At 43.1% G+C, this 23622-nt stretch overlaps 1 protein-coding gene across 8 annotated transcripts in view; it reads right to left on the reverse strand.

The window, feature by feature from the left end:
• Thada (thyroid adenoma associated) overlaps window positions 1-23622 on the reverse strand; it is a 276191-nt gene that overhangs the window by 112137 nt on the left and 140432 nt on the right. For all 8 annotated transcript variants that reach the window (XR_003952120.1, XR_003952121.1, NM_183021.3 and 5 more), the window contains exon 29: window positions 7695-7863. Coding sequence is in view for 6 of the 8 variants with exons in the window: in NM_183021.3 (NP_898842.2) it covers window positions 7695-7863 (169 nt within the window). In the remaining 2 variants the exon portion in view is untranslated. The remainder of the gene's footprint in view (window positions 1-7694; window positions 7864-23622) is intronic.

A 23622-nucleotide genomic window follows, 5' to 3' on the forward strand; every position in this document is an offset into this window, starting at 1 on the left:
TACTCAATAAAAATTCACTAAGTAAAAGCAGAGCTATTCCCCACTTCACTCTCCATCTACCTCACAAGCCCAGGTACAGGCAGCACGTGAAAGGCCTCGCAGGAGGACAGAGGAAGTGGTACAACAGTCACTGTTCTTTTCCGGATCCGAGACAAGCCTGACTCTGATCCCAGAGGGAATTCATTTTAGGTGCTTCTAAAATAGGGCGTCCTTTCTAGTCTTGTTCATCCATTAAGTCCACTTTGTTGGTCCTTGTCTATGGAAAAGATAGTTTCTGACACATATCTGGCATACCTGCTTACAAACCTATGTGACCCGTGCAATTTGAGAAGAAAACATATTCACTTTCTAGACCCCCTCCAGTTTCAAACACTATCCCTCCAACAGTGACTATTCTGACCCTTCACTATTTGCTCCCATTACTCTGACTCCTCTATTCTGTCTGATCTTTAGGGCCAAAGCAATTAGTAGCTTCCAAGAACATACATAATTCACCTACATTATGGACTGTAAGTTATAGTAGTATGCTATTATCTATTATTTTACTTCCCCCACTACTGCCCTGCTATAAGAATATTAGCTCCATGAAAGCTGATCTTTTTGTTTTTGTTGGATTTTGAGACAGGGTCACATGTAGCCCACGTTAGCTTTGAACTCACTATGTAGCTAAGATGACCCTGAACTTATCCTCCTGTCTCTAGCTTCCATGTGCTGAGATATTCAGTGCTCTGAGCATGCTAGGAAAGCACTCTGCCAACTCAGCTACACCCCCATCCCCGAGAGTTAATGCTCCTGAGCAAGGATCTCTCTTTTCTTTGATGTGTCAACTTAACACAAAGCTGGCACTAATCAATAGTGCTTGAATAACCCAACAATGCCAGTTTCCCTAGTGGGACCCTGAAGTCCCCACAGTGACTGGTTTTTCTGAGAACTTTCTTTTCCTCATTCACAGAAGTAGTATTCTATAGTACAGTATAACAGTGGCAAACACACACACACACACACACACACACACACACACTCACACACTGGAGTACAGTGTATACAGCATAGTACATACAGTCTCAGACTGTAAGTTAAGAGCACAGCTCAAAAGCTTCACATGAGCCTAGAAGTAAAACCCTGATCTATTTGCCACCATTTATAATTTGTATAACTTTAGGAATATCTCAAACTCTCTCAGTCTCATTTTTTTTCTTCTTATCAGTAGGCCAGGAATAACATAACCTTCCAGAAGGACCTCTGTAGTTACACAATAATTGGTAGGTCATTCAATAGCTGTATCCTACTCAGCAGCCAGGGGGAATAGAGGCCTACTCCTTACTTTTCACCATTCCTGGCCCCATTCTCACCCCTGGAGAAACATGAAGTGACTCTTCTGTAAGTTCAACATAGCCCTGACTTAGCCAGCCTTCTTTCAGAACACTGCAAAGCCATGGGAGGGCATGCTGGGCAACAGTAATCATGTATGGCAGCCTGTGCTCTGGAGCCAACACTTGGAGAGGTTCTCTAAGTAACACACACCAAACAAAAGCTTTTGAATGTTTATAAGGAAAGGATTAATTTATCCCTGGAAGTAGGATTTTAATTAAAAGTGAATATATATTGCCAACGTACATTTTAACAAGGTCTAGGTCTTTCTTTAACTTTTAAGAAGAGCCCAGTGCCCCCCCCCCCCCCCCCCAGTGCTGTTCATATCAAGGCAATAGTAAGTCACTGCTCTGCTGCCCCTGCGTTAACAGAGATGCCTCTCCTCCCAGCTTGGTGCCTGCCCGCAGTCTCCAGCTCTCCCTGCCATACTCCTGCTGTCTGAGAACTGCAGGCTCTGCAGAGATGTTGACACATTACAATCACACCATGGGAGAAACTTGGCCACAGCCCTTCCCAGACTGGGGAGCAACTTTGTCAGATGCAGATTCTCCTTTCCAGGGACCACAGGTCCACAAGAGGGAAGAGCAAACCTGACTACCAGTCACAAATAAGAGTGTTTCCAGTAATGTCTGAGTCGGTCTGGAAACAAACCACACAGACAAGTAATCCACTCAGCTTTGAAGTCACCATCACTTCAGGCTTTTGTTTTTCCGTCTGAAATTGTACTTTCTGAGCATAAAATCATCAACAACGAACACAGATCATCAAACAGGACCTGTCAAGTACTGTGCCATTTCTGGACAACTTGAACATTTTATATTTCACAATTTTGTACTGTTGAGAAATATGGAAATAAGAAAATATATTAAAATTCTTAAAGCAAAGAATGACTACAATGCGCATGCTTTTAAAAGATGGAAATAACTCTTAAATTATATTTAATTGTAAGTACTCGGGCAAAGCTGTCTGTCTCCTGGACTTTTTCCTTCCTTCTATTGCCGGGGTCTAGGGAAAGCAATGAAGGATGGTGTCTGGTCCCAGCCCCTGACCAGCAGCTGCGTTACACACTTAGGCAAACTGGTTCACCTTTACTGCTCCCTAGGTTTCTGCTTTCCTTTTCTAGAGAGCCATTCGCGATCACCCTGTGCCTTCAGTTCTCAAGCTGTTCTTGATGACCCAGTCCCACTCCGCTGCTCCCATCTTTGCGAGATCCTGACTCAAGCAGAGACCACCTCATTTTTTTCTTCTTTCAAGTCCACAGTCATCTGGCTGTCTGTTTTTCACCCCAGCTTTACTCACCCCGCTGCCCCTGCCCACAGAGAGCTTAGTGTGCTTTGGACCTCAAACCCCAGCCCCTCAACATTGGGAGAAAAAACCCCACGGGGCAAACTACTCCCCTGACTTCCAGCACCTCTAGAGCAGGGCAGGCACACTGTGTTTGCTGAGTTAAACTCAGTCGTCACCATGTCCTTGCAGCCTCACCACTTCCTAGATCCAGAACTGCTCAAGTCCAAGGCTCAGGAAGAGAGGGTGTGAGCACTGTGACTGAGCAGTTGGAGAAAACCCTGGTGTTCCAGCAAGGAGACTTATGCAGAAAAACAAAGAGAAGGGGGAGAGAGAGGAGTGGAGGCAGGGAAGGTCCGATGAGTCTTTTCCATGTTAGTCCCTGACCTTTAGTAACGATCCACACAATCTCTAACGCTGGCGGACTCTGTTCCAATGTTGACCAATTACAACACGCTCAATGTAAGGAGACCAATCAACCAGTAACAGGTAACATAAGAAAAGAGATGGACTCTTGGCTTAACTACCCTAGTCATGAAAGCTGTTACTCTTGTCAACTGCAGGGAGGAAGCACATTATAAAAAGAGCCATGGGCTTTAGAGTGAAGTACACCTCTCCCTTTGACTGGGAAGGGAGTGGATGACTGAAGGGCTCTAGTCTTGCTACTTTGCAGGCTTGAATGCTTGAGCATGAATAAAATCAAAGGTTACCTTTACTTCCATGGTAAACTAGGCTGACGTCCTAGGCCATCCAAAGTCATCTATGTATGGTTAATACACTGTACTGTACAAGCAGGCAGCCCCGCCTCTGAGCTCCATGGATAGGAAAGACATCTCTCTCTCTTTCCCTTTCTCTTAGAACTCAGAATTCTCAAGATGGAGAAATCAAGTCTCCAAATCGGGGAGAAAAAAAGAACTGAACAGAAAAGCAAAGTTGATGTCAATTACTAGGGAAGCGCAGCTTGCTTGTCTCTCACACCGAGGTGCGGTGGCACCAGAGTGATTGTTTAGATTGAAGACAAAACTTGTCTAGACCATTCAAATAAATACACAAATGGTTTTCTCACGCCCAACAAGCTCCATCTAACTGCGAGCTTTATGAACAAGCTTTCTTTTACCTTTTATATTTGATATTATACCATCAGAAACTTGAGTAAAAGACGTGGTGGATGAACAAACCCAAAATTCAAACTCTCCCCTCAGATGCTGTACACTTCTTTATGAAATATCAAAATGTTAGTTAAATACGTAAGAATCAGAACAAAGCTTTCCTTGGAGTTGTTGGCCAAACTTGGTCTCAACAAGAGAACTTTCTGAATGGCACTGCCAGCTCTTAGGAGGGGCAAGTGACCTAGTAATAACATTAAGTTCCTAACATGAAGAGCTGTGGCAGTAAAACAGTTCACTCTACTTCACAGAGGGGTGGACCTGCCAGTGTTGCTCTGAGTGATCACTGTAAGCTCCATGGCTCTGCTGCCTCCACTGAGACTTCCTGTGGTTACCTTGGGCTCTTCAGAACCTGCTGAACTATATCTCACCTTCCCAGCATGCATCACTTCCACCCACCTCAGCACTGTCACGCTGAGCCTCTGGCTCTGGATGATCAGGAAAGGAACTCACAAGTCCCAGTTATGCACACCCTATAATTTGAATCTTTCCCAGAGCCAGAAACTCAAGGGTCAGCACATTTTTGTCTTTAAGGTATACTGAAGAAACACTCTGGGGTGTGATATGTTTATGTAAACATCTTCAAAGAAGTCAATGTATAATTCAAGAAAATATTCTCTGAAAGAATTTGTTTTCTGATTACAAAATGATTTCCTGCTCTCGAAAACCGAAGAGTTTTGTGTTTACTTAGCTGGCTCTGAAGGTCCCGTGGAGAGTATCACTCCTTTCAGGCTCTTAGCATCTCTTTTCCAAAGGCAAGTATTTGCTGGCTTCAAAGGCAGCTCTCTGTAAAGAATCTACCAAGGAAGACTCCTCCCTGCCTGTCTCCACCCTTTAGATGCTCACTGACAGCACTGCAGACCCAAGGACCCGAGCACCTTTGACTCCTTTCCCACCAGGTGAAGTAGCCTTAGGAACTACAAGGTCTGTCCAACCACACAGTGAACACCCAGCCCCCACACTGTGACTCCCTCCCCCAGTAAGCCTTTCTTGCACTTTGGTGCAACAGCCAGGGCCCGCCATGGAGGAGGCACCTAAGCGGCCCACCAGCACAAGCGGAGAAAGGAAGGAATGGCCCCACTTACCTACACTGCTGAAAGAACCCAGCCAGCAGCATGGCTGTAACCTTTCATGTTGTGGGCACTCTAACTCCCACAGTGTACATTTTCAAGACTCAGTTTTGCTCTTTTCCTTGTCACTAGTCTGTTTCCTTTGAAACAGCAGCAGAGTTGGGGGCCAACAGCTCTGACTTGGGATTTCTGAGGCAACCTTTCTACTCTTGTGGTGGTCCCTGTGACTCCCACCAGTGTATCTTGACCAGGGCCATGAGGTACAGAAGGTGGCAGTACGGCCCCATCAACCTGATCTTCAGAAAGTTGCAAAATAGGTCTTTGATTCAGGTGTGGCTCTGTGCGCAAGTCAGTGTGCTGACAGAGGGTTGTGCTACTGGCTTTGACGAGTACATGAACCTTGTACTAAATGATATAGAAGAAAGTGTTTCCAACTAGAAATGGTCAAGCATGGGAGAAATTGAGAAAGCAGTACAGTGGTTTTAAAGGTGTTTTCTGCTAGCACAGTCTGAAAGATTTATTAATATTTTTTAGAAGTCCTTGTGTTATTATCAGGAGACAATAAATGCTATGAGATTGTTTTTTGTTACAAAAAAGAAAGCAAGAAAGCAAGGAAGGAAGGAAGGAAGAAAAAGAAAAAGAAAGAAAAGAAACAAAATGAAAAAAAGAAAGCAAGAAAGAAAGGCAGATAGACCGACAGAAAGAAACCTAACTTGTTTTATTTAAACCAATGATGATCTTTGGGCCTTTATGGCCTGTTTCCAAGGCTAGGATAACCTGTGCTTCTTCTCTTTAACATAGGAATGAAGAGAGGACCCAAAGGCTCTAAATGCTTAAGGCTTTATAATAAGAACCACATGAGATGGGAGATATGGTACTGTGGGTAAAATACTTGCCATACAAGATGAGGACCTAAAATGAATACCCAGTCCAAAGGTAAAAATCCGGAGGTACAACCCGAAGGGAAGAACCCCTGAAAGCTTGCAGGCCAGCACCCTGGTGTACAGAGCAGAGAGCCTCTCAAACAAGGAAGAAGGTGAGGACTGACCTCTGGGGCTGCCCTCTGACGGCCACCTAGGTGCCTGGGAGTACATCTCTGAACTCCAACACTTCTCGCCTCCCAACAAAAGCAATTACAGAAAGCTGTAAAGCACAAAGGATCTGAGGCCCACTCAGTTCTGAACTGAGAGCCGGCGGCGGGTGGGTGTGTGTCTTTTTAGGAGCCCCATGGGATCAAGCTACTTTAAAATGATGCTAAGATGGTGGCTTCCTTTACTTTTCCTTCATCATGTGCAGTTAAGCTTATTGCGTTTAAGGATTGTGAGAATGTCTTCCCCGGTGATAAAGGAGTATGGCTTTGGGTTCTTATGTCTTGATATTCTCTCATTTCTACTGTCTAAGTAAATACTGAAAGGTAAAGCCTGCTCGGTACCCTCATTAATTTCAAGTGGGTAAAGTGCTGAGAACCACTGAGGTGGCACTTTGGTCTGACCCACAACTTCCTGTTCCCAGGCTGGCACCTTCCCCTCCACCTTATACTACCATGTTCTCTGCCTAAGAAACTCCTTCCCCATGCCTGATTAACTACTGTCAGCCTCTGTTAACTGCTACCTGCCCTGTGGTGCTGGCCCTGATTTCTCCACTTTAAACTGATGGCCCTGCCATGTGTCACCCGTCACCTAGCACGCTCCATTGGGACTGTCTACTTTCTGGTCTTGATGTTGTCAGACTTACTGTTCTGACGATGACACAATAGCATATAGTAGGTATTCAATAAATCTTTACTGAATATATAAACAACCAAGCCATGAAGACGAAACCACAGATCTACCTTACGTTTCACCTTCGGGCATATGTTTGTTTATATCATGGGTCAGGGTGCATATCTGATACAGAACCAGGCAGTCCATCTCTGGAATTGCACACTGTGAACCATTTCACACAGTCCCCCATGGCAGTAGTGTAGACTTCAGGTTTACAGTATGTCCTGGGAGCTCAGGGCCAACTCTCATTCTGCTTCTAATCAAGCAGCATGATATGGAATCTAAATCCGTTCCCATCCATCCAAGGTGAATATCCCCACAGCCATGTGATCAGCGGATCTTACCAACACTACCCATTACCAGGTTACTGGGTCTTTTTTAATAGGACAGTTCCAATTAGTTCTCATTCTTATTCTTAAGTAAAAAGAACAATAAAATCCCGTATTTAGTTAAAACAAAAGCCAGCCTGAAGGCTTGGTTTTCTATTGCTTTGATAAAATACTATGACCAAGGCAATGACTAGAAGAGTTTATGTGAGCTGATGGTTCCAGAGAGTTAAGAGTCCTTGATGGCAAAATGAAGGCATCAGAAGGCAGGAACAGACGTTGACGATTTATATCTTGAACCACAAGTGGGAAGCAGAGAGGGTAAACTGGAAATGGTGTGAGTCAACCTTCCCAAACAGTGCCACCAACTGAGGAGCAGGCATTTGAATACCTGAGACTCTGGGTAACATTTCTCATTCAAACTGTCACAACGTTGGGTACGGAATGACCAGAATGTTCTATAGGAATACTTGATGAAAAAGCATGTTGCAGAGTTTAGTGCACAGGATAATCTGCCAAATCAGTGTATGTTCATACTTGAGGTGCAAGAAGTAATATTTGAGAGGTATATAGCTGTTAAGAAGTAGAAATAAATAAGTTATACAGATAAACTTAAAAGCCTATGTATCAAGTGTTCACGTGCTAAGAACACACAAGAATCAGAAGTTCATCTTGTGGTGCTCTATGGAAGTCACACAGAGCTGTTGTACTTACTTGCAGAAGTGTCCCATGAATGTGGTTTTGTCGGAAACACTGGTCAGTGCTGTTGGGGAGTGAGTTCAGTAGAGCACAGAGGGTACTCGGTATTTGGTCTATCATAATGAAGGGGACCAACGCACGAGCTGCCATTTCCCGGGAGCGGTAAATAGGTGAGCGACCACACCTGGGTAGGAATAAAACATAATATGATTCAATGCTTGCTAGAACATCTGTATCTTGCATATGTTTATTTACAGGACCAATACCTCATTTGGAATGATTGTTCATATATTTTCTTTATTCAAATGATGCTTTTCTTTGTATTTGTATAAGTTTCATAGTTTACATTGCTTTTGCTAAAAATAACACTAGCATATATAATTCTATCACAGGGAAAAAAGATAACAGGTGATAGCAAAACTGACTTGATTCTCAATGATGAACAAATATTACCCGGACGCCTATGAAAAGCAGAAAGTGCTGTGTTACGTGTCGTCAACAGCAAGACTATCTCTGGGCAGCCTGTATGCTGTCTGGAAAGATGAGATGCACATTTGAAACAAGAAGCAAAACCAAGGCTCAAGTGCAGAGAGAACGGTAACCAAGTGATTTTAGTGTTGTGGCTACAAGAGGGAGAAGAGAAAGACAGAGAGGCAGGAAAGCATGGTTCTAGTTGGTGCCAGAGCCAAGAACAATAGTAGAACATAAAGCAAGGGCAGGAAGGCTCAGGAGACACGCAGATGTTTCTGGATGACTCAGGTACTGACATTAAGGCTAAAGAACTGACAGGATGATGGGAGGCCACACTGAGGAGCATGACAAATGGCAGGCAACATTACTTCTAAGAGGGCAAGACATGAACCCCAAGGCTCCATATCCTCACCACTGGGCTGGCTCAGGCAAAGAGTGGGAAGTAAGCAAGGGACAGCCAGAGACAAGTGGCATTTTGTGATGCTTTGCAGAGCACAGGGAAGGCAGGCAGCTGAGGGCTTCCTAACATTGTAAACACTTAGCTCCTGAGAGGCCACACCATTTTGCTGAGTGAGACTGTAAAGCTGAGAGAGGTTTTGAAGACAACACAGATTATAAGAAGACCAATCTGGCAAGGTCTGAGCTTAGTAAGTTCTTTACTAGACATCTCTAGACTCCATGCTACTTCATCCACTTAGAAAAGCAACTCGATTGCAGAGCTGTCTTAGATGCCAAGGCAAGCACAGAAGATAGGAGTTCTACCTGACAAAGAGATGGCCTCTTAACTTTCCTCAACAGCAAACAGTGCGCTAAGAAGAATTTGTATATGGTCTGTTGGGGCCATGGCCATGGAGGTGAAAGAGACAGAGGGGTAGTCATGGGAAGAAATGTTTATAATATTTCAGGATGTGCCTTATTAGAAGAATAAAACCAGATGTAATTTCTGGAGCCAGAGAGATGGCTCAGTTAAGACACCTTCACATATGCTTAGTAACCTGGAACTCATAAACTCACAAACTCCACAAAGCTGTCATCTTAACTTTCACACTCACCACGGCTCGCTCGCTCGCTCTCTGTCTCTGTCTCTGTCTCTGTCTCTCTCTCTCTCTCTCTCTCTCTCTCTCTCTCTCTCTCTCTCACACACACACACACACACACACACACACACACACACACAAAATCATTTCTGTATGAACAGAATGGCGGATTGGGACACAGGGCAACAGAGGAGAGAAAGAGTAGACATTGAGTGGAAACCACAGTCAGCCTATCAGCACACGACACAGACGGGACACACGGGAAGGGCAGCCAAGGCTTCAGTTGGTACCTGTGAGTTCCTTCCCAGCTTTTAACTTGGCTCTGACAACTCACCCAGTTTCTTACTTATTTCCTTTAAAACAATTAAATATTTAACCTGTAATTGGTAAACACAGTAGAATATCTGTCTTGGCCTATAGGGACAGAAGTTCATTCAACAAAGAAAATATTTTGAAAATGCTTTGCAATTAGCAAATGATTTCACATTGCACAGCTATTATTTTGAAGCTTCCTAGTCTGTCCCCAGCCCCAACTCACACCCTGTGTTATAGGGTTTTATGTTACCAAAAGGGATCTTATATATAAATGTTCCCTTTCAATTACAATGAAATGATTATAGATATTTAGTTTCCAATTAGCAGCAGCCTTACACTAAAGAATGGCCCTCCCTCTACTCTCGACCTTTTCCAAAATGGCATTTATACAGGGGAAAGTAGGACAATGTCAGAACTTCCACTTTTTTTTTTCCTGCCTTAGGTACTTACTAAACTCATAACCTTTCATACCATTGTGTTAATAAACAGAACTAAAATTATCCTAAAACAGTAATGCATGTTTACTCGTCATGCTAGTCCACGGTTTTAATCCCAACAACCTAAGAGGAAGAGATCATTATGTAGAGCTAGCCTGCTCTACAGAGCAAGTTCTAAGGCTTGTTCCCTCAGACCAGCCTGGTGCAAAGAGAGAACTGACTTTCACACATGTGCTATGGCATGTATGTACCCAAACCCATATATACTCACAAAATAAATAGATGCAATTTAAAAAAAAATTTTAAAGCAATGCATTTGCTAAAGATGGAAATTTATAAAGTAAAATTTAATTAATAGCATTCATCATGAAGCAAGTCAAAAGTAATTTTACAATCTTCTAGTATAAATTACATAAGCAGGAAGTTAGATTACAGTTAAAAACAGATATATGTACATGTGTATACACACATATAAACACTAAGCAAAAATACACTTGCAGGTTTGTTTTGACAGTTGTTGGGGACAAGGACAGGAATATGTTAGAAAATTTAGGCTAGATGGTGGTGGTGCACGCCTTTAATCCCAGCATTTGGGAGGCAGAGGCAGGCAGATCTCTGTGAGTTCGAGGCCAGCCTGGCCTACAGCGTGAGTTCCAGGACAGCTAAAGCTACACAAAGAAACCCTGTCTTGAAAAACAAACAAACAAACAAACAAACAAACAAACAAACAATAGAATCCAAGGACTATTAAAATAGAAAACCACAGAAGTGGTTTCTCATCCCACTTTGAACACTAATAAACTTTGTGATTCAGCTATGTCCCAAGACTTCCCCTCACTAAACTTGCTCATAAATACCAGCAACTGTGGTCTGCTTTCCATACAGCTCAGCTATCTGCTCTTGGAAAATGGTGCCCACTAATGACTGAGACAACCCTACCTTCCAGGGTCCCTCTGAAGCCTAGGGGAGGAGCAATAGTTTCCAAGTTACACTATTAAACAACTCTTCATTGCTGCTTCATTTGGAATGCCTTTGGAATGTGCGTTGACCCTGGGGCCATTGGATAACTTATTTCTCTCCATCTGAATTCTAACAGGGCGTGTGCTCTTTTGTCAACCTTGCTGCACTACCTCTGGTCAGAGCCATTGCTTTCATCCCTACGAAGTTATTACAAGCGCACAGCCCTGTCTGTGTAAGCTCGCAGGATGCATCTCATTTACCCTTTCTTCCCACGGCAACCCCTGGCCACTACCTTGTCTACAATACTGAATGACACTGAGAACAGAGACTTGAGAGCATGTTCTGGAATCTAGCATGCCTTGGTGTAGATTCAAGTACTCTCACTAGTGAGGGTCTTAGGGAAAGTCAACAGATTTTCTAAGATTTGCTTACCTTTTAAGGCTACTGTGAGCTCAAATAAGGTAACGAACGGAAAACACAGTGCCCACCAGATGAGCGGCAACCGGTTATTATAATCTGACAGGTAGGGTCATCTGAGAACTTAAAGCTTCTGTGAGCAAGTATATTCTCTGTTTGTCTCCAGTGTTCTCTGTGTCAAAACAGGAAACAGAGCCTTGCCTGTACCAAACATCCTGCACGTGCTCACAGAGCCCCACCCTCACTCTCCATCCTGTACCAAACATCCTGCACGTGCTCACAGAGCCCCACCCTCACTCTCCATCCAAATAAGCTGCACAGCAGAGAAGATGCTTCAGTCTCTCTGGGCCAACTGACTGCTCTCACACCTTTATTCTCCAGGCCTAGGGCTCAAATTTATCATGCACGGTTCACTCCACTGCTATTACAGCAAAGATGTTTTCCATTGAATGCTGTCCCAAATCTTGCCTTTAGAAAAATGTGTGCATGTATAGAAGAAATAATTAAAAGAAAGTTTGCATCCAATAAATTAAAAAAAATCTATATACATTTGTGAATGTCATCTTCACATTCTCAAAGCATTCAGTGATGGTCCAGGCTAACAGGTTCTCTTTAGACCCCTAAACCTGCTTCTAATTCATCAAATGATCTCCTGCCAACTGCACTGGCCTTTTCCTGCCCACTTGCATTGGTAGCTAGGACTTAACAACTGCACTTACATCCTCTACTCAGTTCGTCACGGGTTTCTCCATTCAAATATACCAAATATAAATGAATCAGGACTTTTGGAGTTTTGGAGCTAAACTGAAAAAAAAAAATCCTTCCTTCGGATTAATGAGTGAGGAATAAGAACTGTAGATACTTGCTAAGCTAAAAACTGCACATTGTCAGGTCTGATGAGCAAAACAAAACAAAAATATCATGTATCTGCAGGTAAATCGGTGATTGTATGTAAGTTAACTGTGACTGACATAACAAAACCACATGAAGAAATGCTGACACTATTAAGCCACAACAGAACATGAGAGAAGGACGATGTGATCCCTTGGGGCTGGGCCTTAGGAGATGCATGATTCTGCAGTCACCCGCACTCTGCTGCGTGGTTGCTAGGCCTTACCCAGATGCTAATTTTTAAACTAAAATGGCAGCTGCACACCCCTTCAGCAGCACCCAGCCACCGCATGTGGCAGACACATGCATGCAGAGGTAGCCGCGGCTGATGGCTGCTTGCATGCACACCATTCCTTTCAGTGCTGGGCAATGGCATGTACAGTGCTGGGCAATGGCATGTACAGTGCTGGGCAATGGCATGTACAGTGCTGGGCAATGGCATGTACAGTGCTGGGCAATGGCATGTACAGTGCTGGGCAATGGCATGTACAGTGCTGGGCAATGGCATGTACAGTGCTGGGCAATGGCATGTACAGTGCTGGGCAATGGCATGTACAGTGCTGGGCAATGGCATGTACAGTGCTGGGCAATGGCATGTACAGTGCTGGGCAATGGCATGTACAGTGCTGGGCAATGGCATGTACAAGTCCCCCAGAGAAGGATGGAAAGGGAATGTGCAGTATTTATGTCCACAGTGCACGTTCATTACTCAGAATTACTTCTTCAATAATGAAGAGATGCATGGCTTTTAAATGCTAATGCCTGATTCCCTGCCCTTACAGAGACAGAGACAAAATATAATTTTCATAGTTCACCTGATATTTCATCTCAATCATTCACCACTTGTTTGTTTTTTTTCCCATAATGAATAACATTTGAAACTAAAGTTCTGAGATTCCAGTAGTGTTTTAGACAGCTGGGAAGAAGATTTTCTCTGTAGTTGTGACACACAGTTTCCCTTAGTAAGAACTCTTTCCCAGGTCAAGAAGAACGCTTTGGAAGGATGTCCACACAAAGATATTGGACCCCCTTAGACCTAGAGATTTAGGAAAAATATTTTCAGTCTTACCCAAAAGAAAAATGAAGTGCTCTAAATATCTAAAGATGTAACACAGACTATCACCCTGCCATTCAGTGGGCTCCAGCTTGCTGGCATCTCCCCTACAACAACTGGAAAAGCATTGCCAGATCTACCTTGGGGGCTCACAGGCTGGAATGAGCGTTGTAGAAGAGCCGAGGGTGCAGATTCTGCAGCCTGAGACGACGACGATAAGCTGCACAGCCCTCTCGGAGGCAAAGCTCTTCCTAACTGCCCTGCTCTATCTACAGGGACTAAAAAAGGCGCCTGCAGATTCTACTGTGGTTCTGCACATAGCACCAGCTCTCAGGGTGTCTCCCTTTCTCGAAGGTAGTGGACAGGCGTGGAAGCCAGCTAAACAGGCTGGCCTTCTGCTGGTGTTATACTGCCAGGAGTTCTAATTCTCAAAGTGACTTAGAACACTTGTACCTCGCATCATCAACCTGGGAGAATGGTCTGTGCTCACAATGAATGACTTTCTAGGTCTTAGAGGACTATGGCTCAAGGAACAGCCAGAGGCTGGGCCGGGATGGAGATAATGGCTAGACTGTAAAAAAAGATGAGAAAGAAAAGAAAAGAAAAGAAAAGAAAAGAAAAGAAAAGAAAAGAAAAGAAAGAGGGAGGGAGGGAGGGAGGGAGGGAGGGAGGGAGGAAGAGAAAGAAAGAAAAGAAAAGAATATTGGACCAAACTCAATAAAAACAAATGCAATCCTCCCTCCCCGCAAAAGGAGACTACACAGAAAGGTACTGAGTGTTTGCCTTCTTTTTACTGGCATGTATCTTGGAGAAGATATAGAAAGAATAATGTTTATTTTTATTTTTTAAAAAAAGATTTCAAATATTCTTAAACCTAATAGTTTCATATTGGTAAATCAACATATTAAAAACAATTCTGACGTCCAAAGTACCCTAAAACTAGACTGGCTAGAGAAATCATGGATGCCTGATAAACTTTTTTGACCAACTTAACTTTGAGTGCCTATTATAATTATTTTAAATTTTTTTTTTAAAGATTTATTTATTGATTATATGTAAGTACACTGTAGCTGTCTTCAGACACTCCAGAAGAGGGAGTCAGATCTCCTTACGGATGGTTGTGAGCCACCATGTGGTTGCTGGGATTTGAACTCTGGACCTTCGGAAGAGCAGTCCGGTGCTCTTACCTGCTGAGCCATCTCACCAGCCCTATTATAATTATTTTAAAGGATATGATTAGGTTAAGTACAAAAGTGATTTTGGTTTTATAGTATTAAAATTTGCTGTGTGATAGAGAAATGCATTCTTTTAAAGAATTATTTTTTATTCTTTTTCTAAATTATGTATGCCTGTATACATGAATGCAGAGATCAAACCCCTGCACAATACATTTTTAATAACTGCGGATAAGTTTTACAATATTTTAATACATATTTCTTGCTTTTAAAAACTAATACCTTATTAATTTATATTTGTTTTATATTTATTTTATACTTTTGATGTTAGACGAAGAGCAGATTTGAGTGATTTTCTTATTAGAATTACAAGTGAGTGGTGAAGCAGTAGAGAAAACTCTCAATGTCAAGCGTGAACTAGTCAGAGCCTGCTAGTGAGCACATGGTGAGTGACAGACAACTCTAAGTCTTGCAAAGGAATGGATAACCTTAGACGGGAGGAACAAGCACAGCTCGCCTTCCACAGTTAAGATGACCAACACTGAGCCACAACCACAGGACAAGTTGCCAAAGAACTCAACATGGCCATCCAACGTTTGTCTGATATTTGATGCACATTAGAAAGGTGAGCTCTCAGTAAGTGAATGCCCCTTGCCTCCATAAGGTTGTTATTCTGTGCAAAACAGTGTATCTGTGATGAAAAGGAGATTGTATAAGGTAGCTAGTGTCACTGTATACGGTACTCCAGCTCTGTGCTTGCATCACAAAGCTGCTCCAAAGCAGAGCCCAAGCAGAGCATGTACAGAAACAGTTATGATCACTGAGGGTAGTCAGTTGCCAGGCTAACCAGCCACAGCATTCTGAATTCCAGTGAAACCCTTCCTTACATCTGAGAAGTACGTCAGCAAGGAGAGGAGATGTACTGCAAACTGCAACTAAGGGCCCAATTCTCCAACAACCCTGACCATGTATCACACAACCAGTGCTTCAAAGTCAAATAAATTGGCAAAACTGGCAAAAAAGTTTTGCCTCATGTGCAATTAATCTCCTGACTTCTTGCCAACCAACTACTACTTCTTCCAGGATCTTTTTGTACTTCCACAGCCAGCAGGATGCAGAAAGTGCTCTCTAAGAGTTCATCAAATCCTGAAGTCAAAATGTTTAAGCAACTGGATAAACAAACTTACTGGCAAAATTGTGTTGATGGTAATAGTTCCTATTTTGATTAACTAGCCTAATTATGACTTAAAACTTAGTCTGAAACTAAAATTCCTTTTGCACCAAAGTAATAAAATTAACATAACCTGTGCATTGAGCACGCCACATAACAGCTTAAATACTTTTAAATGTAAACAGTTTGATTAGTTCCCCTTATGACAAGAATCTTTTATGTTGAGCCAGGCGTGGCAGCGCACGCCTTTGATCCCAGCACTTGGGAGGCAGTGGCAGGTGGATTTCTGAGTTCGAGGCCAGCCTGGTCTACAAAGTGAGTTCCAGGACAGCCAGGGCTACACAGAGAAACCCTGTCTCGAAAAACAAAAACAAAACAAAACAAAACAAACAACCAAACAAACAAACAAAGAATCTGTTATGTTTCTGAAAGATTCCAACACTCGTGACTTATTTTATAGCTTGATCTCGTAACAATATTGATGCTGATGATAAACCTTTATGCCTAGAACTAACCGAAGTCAGAGCAGTTCTCCTGGGCTTGGACCTCTGTCAGACTTGAAAACAATTGACCAGTGTTTTCTACACAGAAAAGCCCTTCATTAACTCTATTGGAACCCTGTCATTAAAGCCCCCCTCGCTCCTTCTAAGGCCACAACAACCCCATGACCTCTAAATCATCTGGATTCTCTAAAGTCTGGTTAATGATTTTGCCTTACAGAGAGCTAAGTGACTCTGCCTCACAATACTAAGTGTTGCTGCTGAAAGAGAGAAAGTGGAGCATGGCTTTAGTGGCCATTGCCCTACAGAGATTGCAGTTTGCTCTGCTAGGCTGATTAACGCCCCTAAGTAACCTTCCTTTTATCTCCTAGCAACGACTCAACTAAAATCAGGAAGAATGAATCTTTAAATAACAAAATGCACATGGAAATGCCTTCCAAAAAGTTTCACTATTTTGGCCTAGAAAAATGGTACCACACAGGAAGGGTATTGACATGTTAGCAATAAACTCGTCTCCAGGAAGATTAACCTGCGTCACGTCCCAACAGACCTGCAGTACTACTGCTAAGAGACTACCAGCCCTTCCGCTATAAGTGCCCCAGGAAAAGCTTTACATGGCTTTTGTTTGTCCCTGAACCCATACTTAGACTATAGTATTACAACAGTTGAAAAGTACTTCCTTTGGTATAATTAGACTCTTTCTTGCTGCAATTTAATTTTGTTTTTCTGGTTCTAAATGCAGGGAAATAAATTAATCTATGTCAAAAACCCTAGAATCCAGAATATATTTAGAAGCAAACAAACAACTCAATAAAAATGGAGTCAAAGCTCTGAACAGACACTTCAGAAAGAGTAAGTGAACACATGTGAAGATGCTAACACACTGAGTTACTTGGGAAACTCAAAGGACATTATATGTGTGCATATATGTTTGTATAACCCAATGTCATATATGTTAGCCATCAGTGAAGGTGGTGTCAGTTATTAATATATTTATAGGAATTATCTACCACTACACACTCGGTGGAAATACTAAGTGAAAATGACTGCAACCACTGAGACTCTGGAACTTAGTAGGTAGACCAGGCTGGCCTCAAACTCAAAGTTCCATCTGCCTTTGACTCTCGAGTGCTGTGATGTCCCCACGCCTAGCCCAGCCATTTTTAAATGTGCAGATCATGCTGTCAAGACTTCCCAGGTAGTTTTATTTTGATTTAACTGGCCCCTGGCCTCAGTGCCTGAATACCCAATCTATCTATCACTGCTTGGCTTCAGACATAAATGCCAGTCTATTTCCAGGCAACTTCCTGGCTAAGTGTTCTGAACCAAAGCGCACACGTTTGCCACCTGAGGTGAGGAACTAACCATTCAAACCAAGCATTGGTCCCTTTCTTTCCAGATGGAAGATAGAAACTTTGATCTTCTCTTCCTCGCCATTAAACCTGTCTGAAAAGAAGGAACCCACTACTCCCTGACCTTTGGGAGGTTTACAGACTTCAGACTGCAGTTCAGAGCACAGACAAGAAACTGTCCAAGAAAAACATGCCCCAAATGAACAGGATATAAACAAAGCTGTAAGGAGGTAAGTAATGGCAGGGACTTGACTCCCTCACTTGCATCTCTGATAACAATCTAGCATTTTATCAGCAAGGTCTTTTATCTGCAAGGATTCTGGGTGTTCTGCAGCCTGGAACTATTTGGGGAGGACAAAGACAAGCTTTCATCTTGCAAAGGAAATAGAACGACTTCTCTGAATGGTAAGGAAGAGTCAAAGCTGTAAAAAGGCCTCGAATGATTTCTCTGACAGGAGAGAGGTAAATGAAAAATAGACGTTACTCAAAGCATGGGAGCAATTGTGGTGGGGAAAAGGCATGGTCCTCTACCAGACCACAGTGTGAGAATGATAGCATGCTTTTTTCTCCCCATGCTGCATCATCTGCCAATGTCTTCTAATTGTCTTCTTGTTAAGACCAAAGATGTAAAGTAACTCACACTTAATGACTTAAGTGTAGTCTGCCTCTCACTGTTTTAGAAGGGATCATAACTACATACTTAATGAATGAAGATCTGTCTGAAAACCCCTCAAGCCTCAGCTCAAGATAAAGGTGGTATCTAAGAGTATTCGATGGACAGTGGGCACTGTTTAAGACTATAACTCCTCATATGTTTCCACTCCCCTCAGAGTGAGCTGGTTCTTGCTAGGGTCTGCAGCAGCTTAGTAGCACTCCAGATAAGAGTCACTCCTAAGGGAAATGGGGTGGTTACAGGAATAGTACCTAGTACCTAGTACCAAGTGTTCTCTTACTGCCTTCCAAACTCAGTTCACTCCATGGAACTGAGTGAAGAACTTTTTCTTAGAATTCAGGAATTCTAAGTAAGTGTGTGGGTGGGAACTCTTACTTAGAATTCAGGAATATTTATCTAAGGTTGAGTCAGAGTAGCCACCCATTCTAGAATGCACAGCCTGGTGCTTCCAAATCAGAGCACAATTGCCCAACAACACCAGCTCCCTTTGCCAGGCTGTTGTGCCATCCTGGGGAGTCCTGTAGGTTCACACCCAGTGCCTTGTGTCATCAATGCTTTAGAAAAGGCAGGCATGAAGAAGCTGGTCTATGGGCTGGTTTATAAGCAGAATTCTATCAAGCTGCGGTATTCTAAAGCTTCCACTTTAGAGACAAGCTCAACCAGACAGCAGAATGCAAATCCTCTTGCCGCCCCCGGGTCTCACTATGTAGCCCTGCTTGTCTGAAACTCACTATGTAGCCTAGCTGGCCTGACAGAGATCTACCTGCCTTTTTCTAAGTACTGGTTTAAATGTGTGCATCATCACACCCACCAAGAATTCCATTTCTTGAAAAGTTTCTCTTAGTTAGAATTATATAATTACAATTAGTATTAAATTAGATTTTACATTTTTATCATTTTTGTCCACATTCAACTGAAGCTATACCTCAAATTCTGGTTTTGTAGGAAATAATGACTCTTATAGGGGGAAAAAAAATGAATGAACAGTCCAGCAAGAAACAAGCCAACACCCACAAGGTCAGCTCAAGGGACTCTCTTAGTGTTTTGAAAATATTTCCTGCCTACTATTTGTAAATTATTTTGTCTGTGTGACACATCTTTCAGTAACAACTCAGCTCTTTCTTGGCTATTTGGCTATCTGTCCACGGTTTGCACCAGAGCAGATGGCCTATCCCAGCACAGCTGCGGTGATCATGATTGCGTAGGCTTGCTTCCCTGCCTTCTAGACACAACACCTCTTCCCGATGTTGTGAATGCTGTGGGGATGAACATGGGATACTCCCCACCCCTGGGGCACCAAACTATGGTTTTGTGATATTTAGACTGAACTGAATTCAGCCAGTGAAAGACAGAAACGGGACTCAGTACACAGAAACATAAAACTGACAAGAAAGGGGAATTCTAACCTGTTTACACCAACCAGCTGCTACTGTTAGGGCCCCTCGAGATCATTACACAAGGTTCCTAGATGTACCTTGCAGCAATGAAACCCATTTAAACACCTTATTTATCCATGCTGGCCTTTTCCTGAGTAGGCTTAGAACTGTCAGATGAGAAGATAGGAGGCAACACAAACACTGGGATGTGTACTGACAACCACGTGACTCTGTTGTAAGGCAGGAGAGATGAACAGATGAGCATGGATGAGTCCTTTGGAAACTGAAAATCTGCAGGTAAATGGCTTTCCTTCACTCTCAGCAACCCAAAGTCCAAAATTATGTAAGTTTTAACAGTGGAAACTCAGGATAACACACACTAGAGTCAGAAGGAAAACTTCTTATTTATTTTTGAAAGCATGCATAAATAGCAGCCCACAAATAATCTCATTAGGACTTTAGGTATCTCAGCCTCAAGCCACACGTGCTCTTCACCAAGATGACTGCAAGTGTATGCTGACCCTGAGCTCCTGTAACAAGGACAATTTCTTTTGTAACAAAGTCTCAGTATTTCTCAAGAATCTCAGGACTTCTGCAGAGCCAATTCTATTTAGCAACCTGTCACAAGCAGATGGATTTTACTGCAATTTTTCTTCCTTAAGTGCTGATTTCAGATTGGAAAAACGAGTGCACTGCCAATATCATGCCCCAAAGGAGAAACATCCAAAAAAACAAGGCGAGCCAGACACCTGTTAGATAAAACTAGAGGTTACCTTTGGCACATGAAGAACTTGCTTGTCATGTTCCACAGATAGCGCATCAGAAATAGGTAGGTGGGAGAGCCTGTTGTTGGGTGAGGAACTAGGAAACCAAGGCCAATGTGCTCTGGAGCCAACACCTGGACTCAAACCCAAGTCTAGCTCACACTAGCAATATGACCTAGGGCGTATTTCCATGCCACCCCTTTTAGATGACAGTAATAGCAACAACAAACTCACACTGTTGTCTTGATTAAATAGGCTAACATATAGAAGGTCTTATAAATGTTCCATAGACATCTGCTAAGTACCATTTATCACTAATTAGGATGGGGAAATCTGAACAAAAAGAGGCAGAAACACCACAGGCCAGGATTCCTCAGATGAAAAATGCCCGGTCAAATTCTCCATCCTATTTGGTGCCTCAGTGTTCTCTGCACATTTCTGTTGAGTGAGCAAATAAAGGAGCAAGTACCTGACTTAAATGGTCTGTAGATGTATCAGACTTATTTTCTCCAGGGCCTGTCATGAAGTGCTGCTACTTGCTACTGCAAACTAGTATTAATCAGTAATAAAAAAAGAACACTTAATTTCACACTTACTGCAAGGTTTTTGGGGACCAGGGATTTATTTTAGAGCAATGCTCCTATTAGAGAGCAAATGTGAACACAGTCAGGTCCTGCTGTGGAGAAGGTGGAGTGTAACAGTAGACACTGCTGTTGATCCTAAGGGAGGGCTGTTCAGTGAGCAGAGACAACTCCAAGACCTGACCTCTGGTTGTCTGTGGGAGAGGCAGAGAGTGCTCTAAGAAAGTCTCTGATGGATGGATGGATGGATGGATGGAAGGAAGGAAGGAAGGAAGGAAGGAAGGAATCAGAGATCAAGACTGACTCCTTAGGTGTGTAGCAAGCCCAGGGAGTGCAGGGGAATAAATGGAAAAGGCTGAGGCCAGGACAAGGAAGCAGAGAGTGAAGAGCAGTAGGAAGGTAGAGTGGGGAGGAATGGGAAGAGGGGAGAGAAACAATGGCAAAGGCGGTGGAAGAGGGAGTCATGAGCATGAGCATCAGTTTGGGATAAAATCAGAAACTACTGCAAAGCATTCAGGGGCGTTGGAAACTAGATATAGTTTCAGTGCAGTGGTGGGAAGGAGCTAGCCTGCAATGGCTCAAGGAGTGATCAGAGCAGGGCATGAAGTATGGGACTATGAATATGAAGTTTTCTCAGAATCCTCACAGAACATGAGACAGCTTTGGGTAGGGAGAGTAGAAGTCTCTGTGGAGAGGCACCAGTGGCCTCTAACGGCTCTTATAAACACAAGATGATCAAGTAGAGGTAAGGAGTTAAACAAGAGCAGACCAGACTCTCAGGAAGTTCAGTAGCAGAACAATGAAGTGGGAGTGACAAATGCTCACTAAATCAAGTGAGGGAAAAAGAAATGCCAATGTGAATGGAGAAGATGGGGAAGAGCAAGCAAAAGCATGGAAGTCGCAGTGAGTGGCCTTCATGCACGACATGAAGTCATAATGCATGCGTGAGCCAGACCGTAGACACAGCTGTCTGACTCCTACTGACCCTGAGATCTACTTTCCATGGTTTCAATTACCTGAGGCCTAAAAGTACTTGGGAAATTTCAGGAATAAGCAATCTTTAAGCTTGAATTTATATAAGATTTTGAGTACAGTGATTAAATCTCAGATTGCCCTGAAGTATCCAGCTGAAAACATGACCGTCCATTTGCTCAGCTCATCCCCAGGGCATAGGCTTCCCACCTGGAAGCCACTTGGCTGTCTGGCTTATTGACTCCTGCAGAGAAAGAGCAGGTGGGTTCAAGTCACATTGTATTGAATAACATCTCAAAACACAGAAAGCAGTGGTAAAGCTGGAAACTCAGCCCTGCCAAGGAACTATCCCAACCCAGCACTCTGAAGTGAAAAGGTGAAAGCTATCCGGTAGGAAAAGAGGAAAAGCTACAAGTCTCCTAGGCGTGCAGCGACACCAGGGGAGGGGATTGGCGGGGGCTTTGAGGTTGTGCATCAAGCACTAAGTTACACCTTTGGTGCATATGTATGCATTTATGGGGCCAAACACAGAGCAGGGGTCAATACTGGCTGGCTCCATGCAACTACTGGGGATCTAGGAATATATCCCTAAGGATGACAGGAGACTACTGTGCTGCGTAAGAAGAGTCAAGGCCCAAGGGGTGGGGGGGAACAGAAAGAGGGAAGGACAAGGGGCGTGGGAGGGGAAGGGCAATGGGAAGGGGAGAGACAGAAACAGACAGAGACGGGGTGGGTGGGATGGGGGGGGGGGGGAGGTGAGTGAGCACCAGGGGCCCGGAAAAGATAACCAAAACATACTATGGTGTCATTTTTCCAGATCATTCTACTGTGCTGTATTTAATTTTTACATGTTGCTCAGTTCCCTAGCTCATACTTCTGTGTAGAAAAAAAAACAAAGTACAGTTTTGGTATAAAAATGGTCCCTACTACATACAGAAATGAGTGCACATTAGCCAGCATGGGTTTGGTCTGTGCAGCCTTTCATGTTAGCATTAAAAATATCTATGAGCACCATGGCAAATTTTTTTGAGAAAATACTTAGGACCAGGGAAATAAAAGCTTTATATGGAAAAAATTATAAAAGTATTTTTAAATGTATAATGTTAGTGAATTAAAAAGTATAGCCTCTGGGGTAAATACTACTCTTTACTAAAGTTTCCAAAGATTTGTTGTCAATGGTTTCTCCCGTTAAAAATGCAAACCATTGTCTCTGCATTTCCTGGGTCACCTTTAGTTCAAACAGAAGCAATGTTCCATAGTTACTTCTGAGTTATGAGTTAGAGCTATTGAAGCCCTGCCCTATATCTGGGTGCCTTGTCTGCAGAGCGGGGCTTCATTTCATTCTTGCATGAGACCACAGTGGATTGTTTCTATAAGTGCCCCAAATGGCAAATTGAATTTCCCTGAAATTTTACTTGTCCAGCTTCTTGGGAAAGCCTGCACCTCACTGGCCTCAGTACTTAGGGCTTGTACCATGTTAACACTGTGGGTAACGTACACACGCTGGCAGAGTCACAGCCTGCACTTCATCTCACTGACCTTACAGCCAAGTCGTCAAGGATGAAGACCCCTTCCAGCTTACCCACAACTCAACACAAGCTCGATACACAATAAATGTTTAGCAAGTACTCTGCTCATCAATCAACTGATTGGATTCAGGCTTTTCAACCAAATGACACCAACAGGCCATGGATTATCATCGCTGAATTTTCACCTAAGAATGAGACTGTTTGCAGATCTAATCACTTGTTCTAACATGACCTGAACTGGCCTGTTGAAGTAACAGATAACACTGAA

This window comes from Mus musculus, chromosome 17 (assembly GCF_000001635.26).
Source record: "Mus musculus strain C57BL/6J chromosome 17, GRCm38.p6 C57BL/6J".
In the NCBI taxonomy this organism is placed as follows: domain Eukaryota; kingdom Metazoa; phylum Chordata; class Mammalia; order Rodentia; family Muridae; genus Mus; species Mus musculus.